Source organism: Dendropsophus ebraccatus, chromosome 4 (assembly GCF_027789765.1).
Source record: "Dendropsophus ebraccatus isolate aDenEbr1 chromosome 4, aDenEbr1.pat, whole genome shotgun sequence".
In the NCBI taxonomy this organism is placed as follows: domain Eukaryota; kingdom Metazoa; phylum Chordata; class Amphibia; order Anura; family Hylidae; genus Dendropsophus; species Dendropsophus ebraccatus.
The window spans coordinates 101419076-101435598 of NC_091457.1; the positions used below are offsets into that span (position 1 = coordinate 101419076).

The 16523-nt window shown below is 44.3% G+C and overlaps 1 protein-coding gene across 1 annotated transcript in view; it reads right to left on the reverse strand.

The window, feature by feature from the left end:
* Positions 1-7725: 7725 nt before the first annotated feature.
* The window catches only part of BSN (bassoon presynaptic cytomatrix protein), a 178297-nt gene continuing 169499 nt past the window's right edge, over positions 7726-16523 (reverse strand). Inside the window, exons 10-12 of the mRNA XM_069966489.1 lie at positions 14998-15050; positions 11551-11611; positions 7726-10334 (exon numbers count right to left, since the gene is read on the reverse strand). Coding sequence (XP_069822590.1) covers positions 15010-15050 — 41 coding nt within the window. The 3' untranslated portion in view covers positions 7726-10334; positions 11551-11611; positions 14998-15009. The remainder of the gene's footprint in view (positions 10335-11550; positions 11612-14997; positions 15051-16523) is intronic.

Below are 16523 nucleotides of genomic sequence, written 5' to 3' on the forward strand. Positions count from 1 at the left end.
ACAGTTTGAATGCAACATTATATCTACTAGGATCCCAAACCAAAGAATGAACTGCTGGCAGGTCTCTAGACAGTTGAGTTACCCCTATACCACAGCTCCAACACATTTGGGCTCAGAGATTCAACTATATCTGAGTGTTTCTTTCAGACACAGCTAAGCTAGCAGGAGGCTGGGCAGCATTGATTATTCTTGAAGAAAAGGGAGAAGGAAGGAGTGGTGAGGTGTGCCAGAGTGCAGCACAAACAACTCCTGTTTGACTCTTCATTACAGTACAGTACAGTGTATAATCCGCTACACAGACAAATTACCAAAAGGTACCACGCTGACTAGGGGACTGCCAGCTACAGCACATTGTCATCACCATAGGTAGCTGACAGATTTGCTTTAAGTGTTCTATTCGCTGATATGCCATAGTAGCTATGTACGTCAGTAATACATAGCCACTACTTTTAGCCCTCTCCACCCTCGCATTGTTTGTTAAATCACTAAATACTCTTCAAATTACCTGCATAAGAGCATTTAGGGTGTTGCTCCGGGCCGGAAAGCAACGCCGCGGCCAGCCCAGTCCGCACCCGATGCATATTCAAACTGCATAGTGGGCTGTATACACTGCGACTGCGCAGGGAAGCACCGGATGCTTTCCGCGCATGCGTGAACCCCCCTACGCCACCAACGATCCTCTCGGAGGTCCCTCAAGACGTAAGTATAAAGTCTTTCCTATACTTACATCCTGAGGGATCGGCGGTGGCTCGGGGGGTAATTTGCATAAGAGCATTTAGTGATTTAACTAACAATATGGGGGCGGAGAGGGCTAAAAGTAGTGGCTATGTATTACTGACATACATAGCTACTATGGCATATCAGCAGGTTCTCTGGGAAGAACCTGCTGATAGTACCGCTTTAATGGAAAATAGTCCATAGGTCTGGAAAGTGGTCATTTGGATACAAAGGAACTGAAACCAAGTGGATTCACTATTACCTTTACTAAGTAAACCAGTTTATGTTCATGAGAATTAAAGTTAATTGGGAAAAGCAGAAGTAAAATTACATGTGGTTGCTCTACTTCAATATCAACAGCAAATGTGGCCTATGTGGTGTGTCACATAAATATTTTCATTTAACAGAGGAATAAAACATATATCTAATTTTATTTGCAGTCCAGGCACTGTAGCAGCAGTAAATTGTGTCTTCCCAACATGTTTCCAATGCAATGTGCATACTTAATCATGGCATAAAATTAAAGCATGTTTAACACCACCTGTAGCAATAACAAATCTGATCTAAAGATTAAGGGTTCTCTTGCATCTGCTTTTGATCAGGGTTTTTTTATGCAGTTTTGAAGCCAAAACCAGGTGTGGATCATAATGAATTAATGTAATATTATAGGGGTACTCCATAGATTAAAAATGTGTTTTTAATACTTTGTTTTAATCAAGTTATATTACTTTGTAATATAACTTTATAAGAAAAAATGCATTGATTTTTATTTAAAATCACAGTCCATTGCCAGGCAGCAGTAAGGGGTGCACAGCAGTGTTATACAGAGCAGAGTTTATTCCCCCATTTATTGTATATTCTTACATGCAGTACACAGGGCAGGGAGGCTGCCTGACACGATTGTGGTGTCGGGCAGCCTCTGCACTGTGAGTGGTGAAAGCTCTCACTACTCACTCAGAGCACTAGAACAGTGCAGGGACTTAGCAACTGCTGGGTTAGAGCCTCGCAGTTCCCAATAAACGGTGGTGGCAGAAGATGGGACGTGTCGCCTCTTACTGCTGCCAGGCACTGGAAGTGTGTTCGCAAATAAAAAACTATATTACAAAGCAATAAAACTTTGTTAAACCAATGTATTAGCAAAAAAATATTTGTGTTGGTCTCCAGAGTACCCCTTTAATATATAAATAGATGTCTATTCTACTCATGTTTCCTATTGGCTTAAAGTTAGCTGTACAGTACTAAAAACAATATGTGATATGGTACTGCATTGTGTAAAAGTGCTGACAGTGTCACAGACACACCACTGTGGTAGTGGCAGCTCGTTGCAACAATGGCCGTGATTACCGCTGAAATTACATTATGTGAACATGGCCTTAAAGTAATTGCTTACAGAGAAATGCAAATGGTCACTATTAAAGAAGCAGTCCAGGCTTTTCTTTTATTCTTCCTTCGCTGCAGGCTGTCACATATACTTACCAATGATGATCGGTGCCGCTTGGATCCTGCGGGCGCCCACCTTCAGCTCTGTGGCTTAAAAGGTCAGAAGTCAGGGTCCCCAAGGGCTCTCATACAGATGGATTGGTATTCCTGTCTTCTGGCCTTCAATAGACCCGTAGAAAGAAGAGGGGTAAGAAGAGCTGTGACGTCCCTGCCAGTGGGATCCAAGCGGTGCCGTAGGACCGGAATGAAGCCACGCCGTGGGACACCGATTGTCATGCTGTAAACCGCAACTAAGCTCAAGTAACTGTAACTCCACAAAATTACACTAGATGGCAGCAGAGTCCATCTAGTGCTTTCTACTAGATGCTGAACCTTCTCAAGCAAACTTTTAGTGTTAACAAAATTAAGCTACGTTATGCTGCATTTACACGAAACGATAATTGGCCCGATTGTACAATAAACAATGTCGGAGTAACGTTTTTTTTCCACAACGGTCAGCGTTTAGATGGTACAATATATCGTAGGGAAATTCGCTCTGCGATCGTTTTGCGATCGCTTAAGCCTATCTCACACATTCATTAAATCGGCGAACGACTGTTTACATGGAACAATCTGCGAATTTTTTGCGAACGACGAACGACGATTTTGGAACATGTTGTAAGATCAAAATGAACGATTTCTCATTCGTCGTTTGATCGTTCGCAGCGTTTACACATACGATTATCGCTCGAAATCGATCGTTATCGCACGATAATCGTTTTGTGTAAACGCAGCATTAGTCTTTGTTAGGAGCACCTGTTGATGGTTCAATTCAGAGTTGATGGGAAGTATAGCTATTCTTCATATCAAAAATGATGGACGCCACAAAATGGGTCTACTGGGAGGCATTGATGTCTGTTGTGTGATGGCACTGGCACTTTGTCTTGGCTTCTGCTTACAAGAAGAGAATAATAAGCAACACGTGTATGCCTTGTCCATTTATATGAGGCATGCCTCTAACTCAGGGGTGTCAAATACAATTCCCATACTTTCCCATAACCCTAAAATGATTATTTATGAAGATATAAATTGGTGGAATCTTAAAAAATAATGCAATATGGTAACTTTTGGGGGGTACCTGTGTCTACATAATGCACTATATCAGGGGTCCTCAACTGGCGGACCGCGGTCCGAACCCGGACCGCGGAGGCCAGCTGTCCGGACCCCTGGTCAGACCTCCTAACCGCCCGGGACGGAACGGATCCGGGGCGGTTAGGAGGTCCCGCTCCCCACCGCACTGCCTCCCGCCCCATAGGCGTACTGTCCTTAGATGTCAGTACGCCTGTGGGGCTGGGGGCAGTGTCGGTCCGGCCCCCGGCTAATACGCGCTCTCTGGGGATGTCCCAGGGATTCCCCAGCAGAGCGCGCACCACAGACCTCAGTGTACGCTGCCGGCCTGTCCTTCCCGGAAGTGCAGGCCGGCGGCGTACGCTGAGGTCACTGATGCGCGCTCTGCTGGGGAATCCCCAGGACATCCCTACAGAGCGCGTATCAGCCGGGGGCCGGACCGACGGGAAGAGAAGACAGCCGCAGCGGGGAACGAGGTGCTAGGTGAGTTGTTTTTGTTATTTTTTTTTCTGTCTGGGGGGCATCTACAAGGGGGGAGCGCACAAGTGGACTATATACTACAGGGGGACCTCACAGGGGGCTATATACTACTGAGGGGGCTATATACTACTGGGGGGAGCGCACAGGGGGCTATATACTACAGGGGGGACCTCACAGGGGGCTATATACTACTGAGGGGGCTATATACTACTGGGGGGAGCGCACAGGGGGTTATATACTACAGGGGGGACCTCACAGGGGCTATATACTACAGGGGGAAAGCACAAGGGGGGCTATATACTACTGGGGGGGACCTCACAGGGGGCTATATACTACTGGGGGGAAAGCACAGGGGCGCTATATACTACTGGGGGGAGCTCACAGGGGGTTATATACTACAGGGGGACAGCGCACGGGGGGGCTATATACTACAGGGGGAGCTCACAGGGGGCTATATACTACAGGGGGGAGCTCACAGGGGGGCTATATACTACTTGGGGGGAGCTCACGGGGGCTATATACTACTGGGGGGAGCTCACAGGGGGCTATATACTACAGGGGGAGAGCACAGGGGGGCTATATACTACTGGGGGGAGCTCACAGGGGGCTATATACTACTGGGGGACAGCGCACAGGGGGCTATATACTACAGGGGGAGAGCGCACAGGGGGGCTATATACTACTGGGGGGAGCTCACAGGGGGCTATATTCTACAGGGGGAGAGCGCGGGGAGGCTATATACTACTGGGGGGAGCTCACAGGGGGCTATATACTACAGGGGGAGAGCGCACAGGGGGGCTATATACTACTGGGGGAGCAACAGGGGGCTATATACTACTGAGGGAGAGCGCACGGGGGGGCTATACACTACTGGGGGAGCAACAGGGGGGCTATATACTACCAGGGCAGTCACCCCCTTTGTACCTAATATCAAAGGCCTGGTGAGAGAGAAAAAAATGCCAGTTTTCCCGCTAATAAGCAGCAATTCTGTATATAAATAGTTGAACGTTTGTGACAAAGTAACAAAACACGTTTCCTACTGATGTTCAGCTCGGACCTTCACCTGACAATAGACCCCGGTAAGTGGCCCCTCACTAAAAGTTGTTGAGTACCCCTGCACTATGGTAAAAGCAACATGATACCATTATTCTATAGGTCAGCCCGAACACAACCACATGCAGGTTTACACAGATTCTCTAATGTTATATATTTTTTTAATTAATTCTTTTTTTTGGCAATTAATTATTAATAAAATGGGGCTACAGGGCTGTACGGGGTGTAATTTTTCCCGCCATGATCTCTAGTTTTTATTAATACCATATTTGTGATGATCGGACGTTTTGATCACTTTTTATTATTTATCACATTTTTTTTATATATAATGTAACATAAAATCGGTAATCCTTGCACTTTACCCCCTCTGTTTGTGTACGCTGTTCACGATGACAATTGTTATATTTTAATAGATTGGACGATTGTTATATTTTAATAGATCGTTTCTTTATTTATTTTATATGTTTTATTTATATAATGGTAGGGGGTATTTAAACTTTTATTGGGGGAGGGGCTTTGGGTTAGTGTAATAAAGATTTTAACTTTTTTGTTACACATTTTAAGTTCCCCTGGGGGACTTTTACATTCATTACTTTGATTTCATACACTGATAATTGCTATTCCATGCAGGCTCAGTGAGCAGATCGCCGATTGGACCGCACGGTGGCAGGTGAGAGACCTCCGGCAGTCCGTTACAATGATCGGGACCCCCGCAGTCATACTGTGGTGATCCCGATCGGTAAGTGACAGGGTACTCCCCCTGTCACTTACACTTAAATGCTCGCGACGTTTAAGGGGTTAATGACAAGCTGCAGCGCGATCGCTGCAGCCTGTCAGTAACTGTGAGGGCCGGGCTGTTCACTGCAGTCGGCCCCCACCTCCTACGAAGCGCGCTCCGATCCGGAGCGCGCTTCATAGCAAAGGACGTACCGGTACACCCAGGATCGTCAGGGCACAGACTTCCGGGGCGTACCAGTACGTCCTCAGTCGACTAGGGGCTAACAGCTGCTGCTGCCCTAGGCACTAAACCTGCAGACGCCCCATCTTCACTCACCATTAAGCATTATGATTTCCTAGTTTCTGAACATCATATGCATACATCATATTCATCTGATCAGTCTAAGGCCGCGTTTCCACATTTACTATATGTCACGACATGCAGCCGAATGCCAGACCCTCATGCGATAACCAATACAATAGGCATATGGCCAATAATCCTGGTAACAGCACATGACTACTTGGTTTGTCTGAATCACATTTTTCATGGTTTTTAATTGCTTAAAATATAAACAAATTTCCACATTGAATCAATAATTAGATCAGTCAGCATATTATCTGAAGGAATTCTCACCACAGGGTTGGTAGATTGGTAGGTAATAGCTCCAGGCAGCACATTTAACACAGCCACACCAGACCTGACCAATACCACCATACTGTGACTGGATAACACCGCCACACCAGACCTGACCAATCCCACCATACTGTGACTGGATAACACCGCCACACCAGACCTGACCAATACCACCATACTGTGACTGGATAACACCGCCACACCAGACCTGACCAATACCACCATACTGTGACTGGATAACACTGCCACACCAGACCTGACCAATCCCACCATACTGTGACTGGATAACACCGCCACATCAGACCTGACCAATACCACCATAACCCCCCCCCCCCCCTCAAAAAGACACCAGATTTACTGGCAAGTCTGAAAGGGAGGTGGGAGCCTAGAAAAACAAACAAACAAGAAAAAAAGTTGTCACCTTCCCCCTGCTCCCAGGTGCTGCCCCAGGCCCTGCTTGTATTCCCACATAGATTAAAGTGACTGTCCCAGCAGTACATTTGCTTTAAAGGGGTAGTGCGGCGCTAAGGCTAGGTTCACACTGCGTTTTCAGCATCCATTTAATGCATCCGTTTTTTGAAAAAAACGCATAAAAAACGGATTGCAAAAAACGGATTCATTTGTGTGCATCAGTTTTTCCATTAACTTCCATTATAAAAAAAAAACGGATCCTTTTTTTTGACGGACCAAAACGGACAAAAAAAACGTTGCTGACCCTATTTTTCTGGACGTTAAAAAATAACACACATTACAAAGTTATACAACTTTGTAATGTATGTTATGTATGTGAATGGCCCCCTTCCCGTGTTCCCCGACCCCCGCCCATGTACCCGGAAGTGTAGTGCATACTAAAATGGTGCACTAAAAGGGTGCACAGCAGTTGGTTCTGAGGTGCAATGCATGATGGGAGATGTAGTTTCCTGGCTGGGTGCCCTATTCTAAAACTGGGATCATGTGTAAAAGCTTGAATCTGGGACTATTAGCAGCGTAGACAAGTGGGAAAGGCTTCAAACAATCAGTGGGGGATTGGTGAGTGCACCTTCCCGATGTGAGATGGATGATGTACTGGCTTGCTAAGGATGTGAACCTGAATCCTTAGCCTGATGTACGTACACTATTGGGTTTGATAACCGCTATAAAGAACCTGGACAGCTGAGCTCTGGTGACGATGAGAATGGGCTGTACACAACAACAATGGGCTGTGTGTAACAACCACAGGAGCCTGCTAAACAGGGGAAGCCTAAGCTCCAGCAGATTTCATCATCAGTTGAGCATTGCTTCTGTTTGTTTAAGACAGGGCTGTCCAGGCAGGATGGGAATGGTAGTTTTGCAACAGCTGGAGGGCCGAAGTACCCTTTAAAGCAAGACATCACAAGAAACTGAAGAAGACTACATAGCAGCAATAGGCTTGGGCTACACCCTGATTTATACCATCACATACAATGCACATCCAAGGGTAGCAATGTTGCTCTGCCTGCATTGCAGCTAGTAAAGGTGAATCTGATCAAGTTGTTTTCTCCATAGATGTCAGCAAGCAGTCCAATTTCCAACCAATAATAATACATGGAGACGAGACGTTCATATCAAGTTCATTTTATTCTGCTGTGACAGAAATATCTTGTAAGGGGTCAACCGATTACTGAGTACAACACAGGATGTGACACAGTGAATACTATGGGGCACAGCCGGACAGGGAGACACATCATTCATATACAGGTCAGGTCATTGCACTTTGCACCACTGTAAACTTCATCATTTTATACTTTTAAATAGAATTTCATAATTTATATATATATATAACTTTCCCATTATCTTTCTCTTACCACCCTCCCCCCCACCATGACACCTCCCCCCCATATAAAGCAAAAGTGAGAGTAACTCTAGAAGGTCATTCCTGGAAGATGTAAATAAGTCTGGAGACAGAACTTTCCTGGGTGTCACTTGAAAGCCACTGTTGGCCATAATGTCTCGTCTTCTCTGTCTACAGGAATATAATAAAAGCTCCCTTTATACACAAATAAAAGAGTGAGCATAGTAGATGGATTTGAGGGTATGGCCTCACGAGTAGCTGCTCATAATCTTGGATTTTTTTGTCTTTTTCTAATCTTTTTTTCCCTAGCTTTCTAACATAAACATTTACACGCTGTACAGGTATATATATATACAGGGTGGCCGTAGGAAAGGCCAGCGACATCACCGACAACTATGCCAATAGATCATTACTAAGAGCTTCGGCACCCAACCCACTAATAACCTATACTTCAATATCCTTAGTACAAGGGCACACTCCGGAGACCACAACTATGCATGAGGTGGATGGGTGACATACAGATTTCTATAGGTCACTGTCCAAGCTCTCACTAATTCCCTATGATATTCTACGTTCTTAGCAGAAAGAGCAATGGTAATATCCATCTGTCATGTGGCTAGACAACTCTAGATTCTTCCCTGGTGATCAATCCTCAGCTGGTTCATATGATGTGGATGATGTCTCTGTGCTTTCTTTGTACTAGCATTGTTCTGTATTCTCCGGGGTGAGAATTCCACGCCTCTGCTCTATTTTTTTGATCATTTGAATACTAATAAAACATTCTATGGTAATTGCAGTGATTGGGCTGTTATATGGTCTCCAGATATGTACAGTCTTATCGTAAACTAACAACCACTGAACCTGTTCATTATTGAGATCCTGCGGTCGTCCTGTCAGCAACCGTCATGCACTTTGGACCTTTTTATTTGTTAGTCTTTGTTCTTTGACTAGAGTCAATCGGATGTGCGCACATTGGCAGATGGGGGGGGGGGGGGTAACTCTAAACTAGACACACAGGGAGATACTGGGGGGCAAATTCCATCCTAACAAGAATCTGCAATCATTAAAAATGAGATGAAACCGTGCACAGTACAGAGTAGCGAGCCATGCATCAGGACAAGACACAAATCGTACAGGCTATATGGCTACTAGCCTTTGGCAAAATCCTTATTAGAGTCAAACATGCCACTAACATCATACACACAGGGCTATAAACATATCAACCCAGGGTCACAGATTCAAATAAACCCATATACATAATAACATTGAAATTCTGATAAATATGGACACAGCATCGACCACCCCTCCCAACCTCCCCCCAAGACCTGTTGCATAGACAATTAGACATGATCATTGAATGAATGGAAGCGCCAATGGATAGACCAGTGTCAGCTCTGAGCATGCTCAACAGGACAGGGATCGCTTCACAGTAAGCGGACAAAGGAGCAACGTTACAATACTGTAGCAGTTCAGGATGGGGATGACTTGTTCCATAAGGGCGCATGCGGCAGAAGGACAGACGCTCGGTGAGGGTGAAGACCGTCTCTCTGAGCATGCCCACTGGAGATGGCTTAGGACTTGAAGTGCACAGTTTATTCGTCTTTAGAAGAGAGAGACAGGAGGACACGCTCCCGCCATCTTGTGCTCTTTATCTGCTCTCTATTGCTTTTAGAGAAACCCAATGTGCGAAACCAATCAAAAAACCAATAATGATGAGCAATAAATAGACAGAAAAGCAAAATAAATATATGAGGTATATGACAAAACCGAATCGAGATGTTAAGGCTGCTGAAACCAACACAGAAAAAAACGCGACAGATGAGGAAACCGCCATTGGAACGGCTCATTGATGGCTTACTAATCAGTGACAGATATGCCTGGCCGCCATTTATTCTTCTAGGAGGCGGCTGATAAGCACACTGCCTCTCAGAGTCCTATGGCCTCATGCTTCAATAGGTGAACAGTGAACGGTCCTCACGTCTCCTCTTGGATTTGGTATTTAATGGTCCCCTCCCCTGACAGAGTAGGAGCACAGGATACCACGCCTCAGAGATGGAATGATGTCAGAATGTGGAGCTTGTCACTCCAAGCCCTATAATCAATGCTCCTGAGTGGAGATCTCAGGAAGATACATGAAGAAATAATATATGCAGAATCCTGGACTCTGAGTGTAAGATCTAGGTGAGAGAACAAAGGGCGCCTGCCGTGGCTGAGAAGTCCTATCCAATGGCACTGGGCATCCCCTTTCACTGCTCTCTGGAGATTGTCCTTTTGTGGCCTTATATACACATGTATAGGATGGTAAGGTTTCCATCACTCCTCAAACAGGGTGACTTCTTCCAATACTCCAGCAGCATCTACATCCCCTGCAGAAGACTGAAAGGAAAGGACTGGTTAATTGTGTGCATGATGGCAAAATACTATTTACAAATGTGAACATTACATGAGGACCCTCAATGACACTCACTAGGTGCACTGTGCAGTAGACAGCCCTAGATTAGATAAGGTCCTGATAAACAATGCTGTTCCATATGCTTAGGATGAGAACTAGAGATGAGCAAACCTCGAGCATGCTCGAGTCCATCGGAACCCGATCGTTCGGCATTTCATTAGTGGTGGCTGTTGAAGTTGGATAACTGCAATGACACTCCAACATGTGTGCACACAGCCCTAATTTCACTGCACACTTCTGCACAATTAGAGAAATCAGTGCAACACCTGCTTCTGGCTGGTCAGAGATGGTGAATCACTCAGGGGATTGGGGGATCCAGCCAAGCCTCCTGGTACATTACGCCCTGCCCCCTGTCTGCATCATCAGCCTGATCTCAGCAAACACACACAATGTGAGACAGAGGCATGAAAGATTTGTCTCCTAAGGGGAGATAGCAGAAGGAGCAGGAGACAATGTGGATTTGCACAGGGGCCATTTTTTTCACTTCCTGGATTTCTATCAGCTACCAGTTTGGCAGAACCGTACAGATACGGTAATACATTGTATAGACACAAATATTTAACTGTTAATGTACTTTTAATAGAAAACTAATTTTTCTTATCCGGAGTTCCCCTTTAATTCCAAAGTGCTATACAAGCCATAGAGGGTGACAAACAAGAACATTACAAAATCAAAACACATTATATGAATAAGGTAAATGGCAGACTGGTACATGGGGATGGATGCCCAATCACAGGATATACAGGACACTATATCACATTATATACAGGACGCTGTATCAAGATATATAGGACCCTGGATCACAGGGTATACAGGGGGGCACATGATACACTGGACACTGGTTACCAGAACATACAGAATACTGTATAATGGGACAGACGTAGAGGACAATGAATTGTGGAAATACAGCACACTGCATCATAGAATATACAGGACATTCGTCACTGTTCTAAAGGGGCACATTTTAGCATGTATCTACACTATATATTATGAAAGTATTTTCTGTGACAAAACAACAGAGGATATTTCTAACACATGACCCTGATGTCTTCTCTTTGTGTGTTTTTATATTTCGGGGTTCCCTTACCAGTTTGACTTCAATCTGCATCATAAATACATGCTCCATATGGAAATACTCACTTTTATACCCAGAGTCCAGCGCTGCAGGTTATTATATCATGATTCTTCTTCAGCTCTCCATCTTGGAGCAGAAATAGAAAAAACAAGGTTAAACTAAACGCCATAGTGAAGCAATGTAATAAAAAAATTACCAGGTTCATATACTTACTGCATGGCTCACAGATAAAGTTAATGGCTCTTACAAATGGAGTATACTGTATGCCATACACAGAATAGAGAAGAAATCAGGCAATACCTTTTGGAGGCTAACTGAGTATATTTGATTGTAAGCTTTCGAGAGTCCAGCTCCCTTTTTCAGACATGATCATTGTCCCATATATATAGGGGTGTATGTATCATTTGCACATGAACACTTTTTCTGTGCTGTGCAAAAATGTCCAGTCCATGTGCAAAAATTATTATTAGGAGCACGGGCCTTGAAAAGTTTGGAGCATTTTTTTGGCTAAAAATAAAAGGCTAACAAATTATGTCAGGGTCTGACTGGAGTACTGCTGCATGATTATTTTTGCGCAAAACCAAAAATTGCACAAGATAAATCTGGTTAAATAGTAGCTAACATAAAACCAAACATGTTGCACCTTGGACCTATGGACTGATTTTATCTGTGGTTTTCTGATAAAGGATATAGTTTTATGGGAATGGACTTGCCGTGGATACCTTTTTCCTATTGTATTCTGCTAACATAAAACCACACCGCCTCTGAGCTAAAACTAAAATTGAAAATGATGCAGCCAGCGTAAACTGCTGAAAAACAGAGCAAATGGCTTGATAAGTGCTGCAAAAAAAACATAAGCTGTGCAAAAGAACACTTTTTTTTGCCAAAATAATGGTGCAAAATAAATGATAAATACCCCCATAGTGTATCTTTCAAACACATATTGAAAAATGTATTCTGTACTACTCTGTACTATAAACTGTCTGGGCCTCACAGGCTTCCATAGCTGGCAGACCTAGAAGTAGAGATGAGCGAACCGGGCCAAAGTTTTGGTTTGTACGAACCCGAACCATTGCCATTTGAATCCCGCTGTCTTCCCATTCCGTGGGAAAGGTGAAGACAGCCAGAGTCCTGCCTGGAACACAGGAATACAATCATAGGCTGTATCCTTATTTTCCATCTCTTCCACATCTCTTTCCCATGCAACAAGAAGACAGCACGAGTCAAATGCCAATGGTTCAGGCTTATACGAACGAGAACCTCAGCCGGGTTTGCTCATCTCTATCTGGAAGCCATAATTTTGCCTCCTGCTGTCATGACAACCATCGGAACCCTGCAATCACATTACATTGGGGTTGTCAATCGGCAACGGGGAAGCCCCTTCAACTCTAAAGATGCAGAGGTCATTACTGATCACAGCATCTATGTGGTTAAATTGCTGAGACCAGTGTTCTTGGTAGCTGCAGTTATTTACAGCTGGCTCTTGACGCGGATTCTGTGGCCTCTTCTTCTGAGCCCACAAAATTGGTATGACATAACTGTACAGCATGGTTCACTAAGTTAAAGGAAACTATCAGCAGGTCAGACGAATCTAACCTGCTGATAGCCCCTTATAGCACCCAGGACTTTGGCGCCAGTCCTGTGCTGTTAATTGGAGTAATGTTTGCTCTGTTGCACTGTTAGGAGCACTGCCGCATCATCGGCCCACTCCTTCTTATGATAATCAATGGAGCAGACAGGCCAGATGATGATGCAGTGCTCCTAACCACCCACCTAAGCAAAGATTACTCCGACTAACAGCGCGTGACCAGTAAAGAGGTGGAAGGTAACACACACCTGCTGATAGTTCCCTTTTAAAACTCACCGTGACTTAGTTACGCCATGGTGCCAGGGGTTATCCAGCGCTACAAAAAATGGCTACTTTCTTTCAGAGACAACACAACTCTTGTCTCCAGTTCAGGTGTGGTTTGCAATTAAGCTCTATTCACTTCAATGGACCTGAGCAGCAAAACCCCACCCAAGCTGGAGACAAGAGTGGGGCTGTTTCTGGAAGAAAGTGGCCATGTTTTTCTAGTGCTGGATAACCCCTTTAACAACATGGCAAATACATAGTGATATATGATAAAAACAAGTCAAATTTTTACAATGCATGAACTGACTGCTGCCTTTATACATGGTAACCACCATTACTCCCACGTCCTTGACTTTTCAATTACTTCTTCTCTTCTGTGTAACGCTCTTTCAACCAGTGTAGAAATCTGTGAGGGAGCTTTAAATACCCAATACCACTCAACATCCCTTCTTCCCCATTATATATCTATCCCTAATCCTCCCTTACTCTAAAATATCCACACCCATCTATACATCACTCATGCATTCTCCTAGTTAAAGCGACTCTGTACCCACAATCTGAACCCCCAAACCTCTTGTACCTTCAGTTGGCTGCTTTTAATCCAAGATCTGTCCACGGGAGTATCTGTGCCCTAACTTTGCACCACCCCTCCGTCCCTCCTCCCCACCCTCTTCATCATTAGGAATGCCACTGGAAAATTTTCTCCATGCTGAACATGTGTTTAACGATCCAGCCCGTGTGCAGGGCTAAAACAGCTGATGAATAGGAGACAATCTGTCTGGAGCATTCCTAATGATGAGGAGGGCGGGGAGGAGGGACAGAGAGGTTGTGCCAAAGTTCAAAAGTTGTTTTTTAGGACAATAACTGCATCACCTGCCGAACGGACCCCAGGACAGATCTTGGATTAAAAGCAGCTATCTGAAGTGGTTTGGGGGGTTCAGGTTGTGGGTACAGAGTCACTTTAAATGTAATGTGCAAACCAGTGGCGTAGCTACCATAGAGGCAGGGAAAGCGGTTGCTATGGGGCCCGTGGAGGGAGGGGGCCCAGGGAAGATAAGAGCCTCCTGTGTCCTTTTGCTTAACCCCTTATGTACTGCAGTGTGCAAGTGACCCAGTGTTCTCTTACATGCTGCAACACAAAAAAGGGTTAACAATTAGCTCTCTGCCACACTACCCTGATAACCTCTGACCTCTGTTCTCTGAGCTCCTGCAGAGGTCAGGGGTTATCAGTGCAGGAGTAGTGAAGGAGAGAGCTAATTGTCTTGTGTATTAACCCTTTGTTTGTGTTGCAGCATGTAGGAAAACACTGGGTCACTTACACACTGCAGTAAATAAAGGGTTAAGCAAAAGGTAGTCTGCTCCTGCACCTATGTATATAACCATGAGGCTCCTAATACGCTGCTATAGGTAAATACAGTGGATGGACAGAACAAGCAGACATTGGCTTCCTCCTCTGCCAGTCACTGTTGTGGCTGCACATGGGATTCTGCCTCTGGCCACAAGAGATTTTTTTTTTTTTTGCCACATCACCGAATATATATATATTATAGTTTGTAGGGGGGCCCCATAAAGTTTTTTGCTATGGGGCCCCATGAATCCTAGCTACGCCCCTGGTGCAAACCCATAACAAAGGCAAATGTAGAGCAAGATGGAGACTCACCTCAGATCGTGCTCACCAAAACGAGGAAAACTTCTTGCCAAAGGCAGACACAGCTGAAAATAGAAGACAGAGTTAGTTAAAGACCATGATGTCCATGTTGTAAGGAGACAATAATTGTGTACAGAGGCATAAAAGGGAGATTTATCAAGCTGTTTAATAGTAAGATTGTCATTATTGCCTATAGCAACAAATTCAAGCTCAGCTGTGCTTTTTATATATGAAAGCTGAGCTATGACTGGTTACTGTGGTCGAAACAGCTTTATAAATCTTTCCCATCACTACAGGTACCTTCTGTCTACTGGTGAGAAAGTACAACAACGACCCCTGTCTTTATCTCAAGGCCTTATTACACAGAGCCGATAATCTGCTCATTTAGGCCGATTTGGCAGATTATGGCTCTGTGTAATAAGACAATGATCAGCCGAAGGAATGATGATCGGTTGATGGCTGTCTTTCAACATGATAAAAAATCAACAGCCGTCATGCATACTTATGCGTCGAGGCTCCCCCAGTGTTCTGCAGCCTTTATCCTGCGATTCATGCTCTCCACAGCCGCCTCTGACACTTCTGCCCCATATCTTTACTATTATGGGGCACCAGGACACCAGGATAACAAGGGTAAGTATAAACTTAATTGTTTTCTAATTGAAAGCAAGGGATGCACAGACATTGCTAACAATGTCATGATCGTCAAGCTGTGAGCTCAGTAAGCAGATGCTTATTCAGCAATATGGCCTTTAGTTATAAACTGCCACATGACACTGAGGGGCCAGAATCACTGATGAATTAATACACTGATATTCTTCACTGAAACACTGATGTCCCCAACCTGTTATGGGTATCATACACATTTAATAATATCTTTCATACGACATATAATACACTTTTATCATACACAATATGATATAAACACATCATATCATACACCAAATACCTGTCATACCATATATCATAGATAATATCATGCCATACCATATATCATTCACATGTAATACCAAATATACATCATGTCATACCAAACACCTGTCATATATGTATAATGCCAGACATCATACACTATACTGTATCATACCAAGTGTCACAGAGTGTCTGGAGAAGTGGTAGATAGGGTATATATTTGCCCAAGATTCCTCATGTCTCTTATATAAAAAAAAGCAACCAGGAAAATAGAGTGGCCAGAGATCAGTGGTTTCTGCAGTTCTGGTTTGGGCAAAACCAGTTAGCAGGGCCTGTGTTGTTGGAGTGGGTCATTTGCTCAGAAGCTGTGAGAGCCATAGTGGTACGTACGATTCTGTTATGTTTGGTGCCTGGTATTAGGCCGGCACCCAGTCAGTCAGGTATCCTTCTGTTTATTAGGTGCCGGACAGGCATAGGCTTTTGTTTCTTATGTTTTATTTCTGTACCTCAATCTCTAAATAAAACTGGATGAGGTCAGTTGTACTAACTCCAGTTGTTCTGCCTGTGCCTGTTAAAGTTTGCCCATCTACCCAGGCGACGACTAATCCGATACCTAATCCCCTACACAA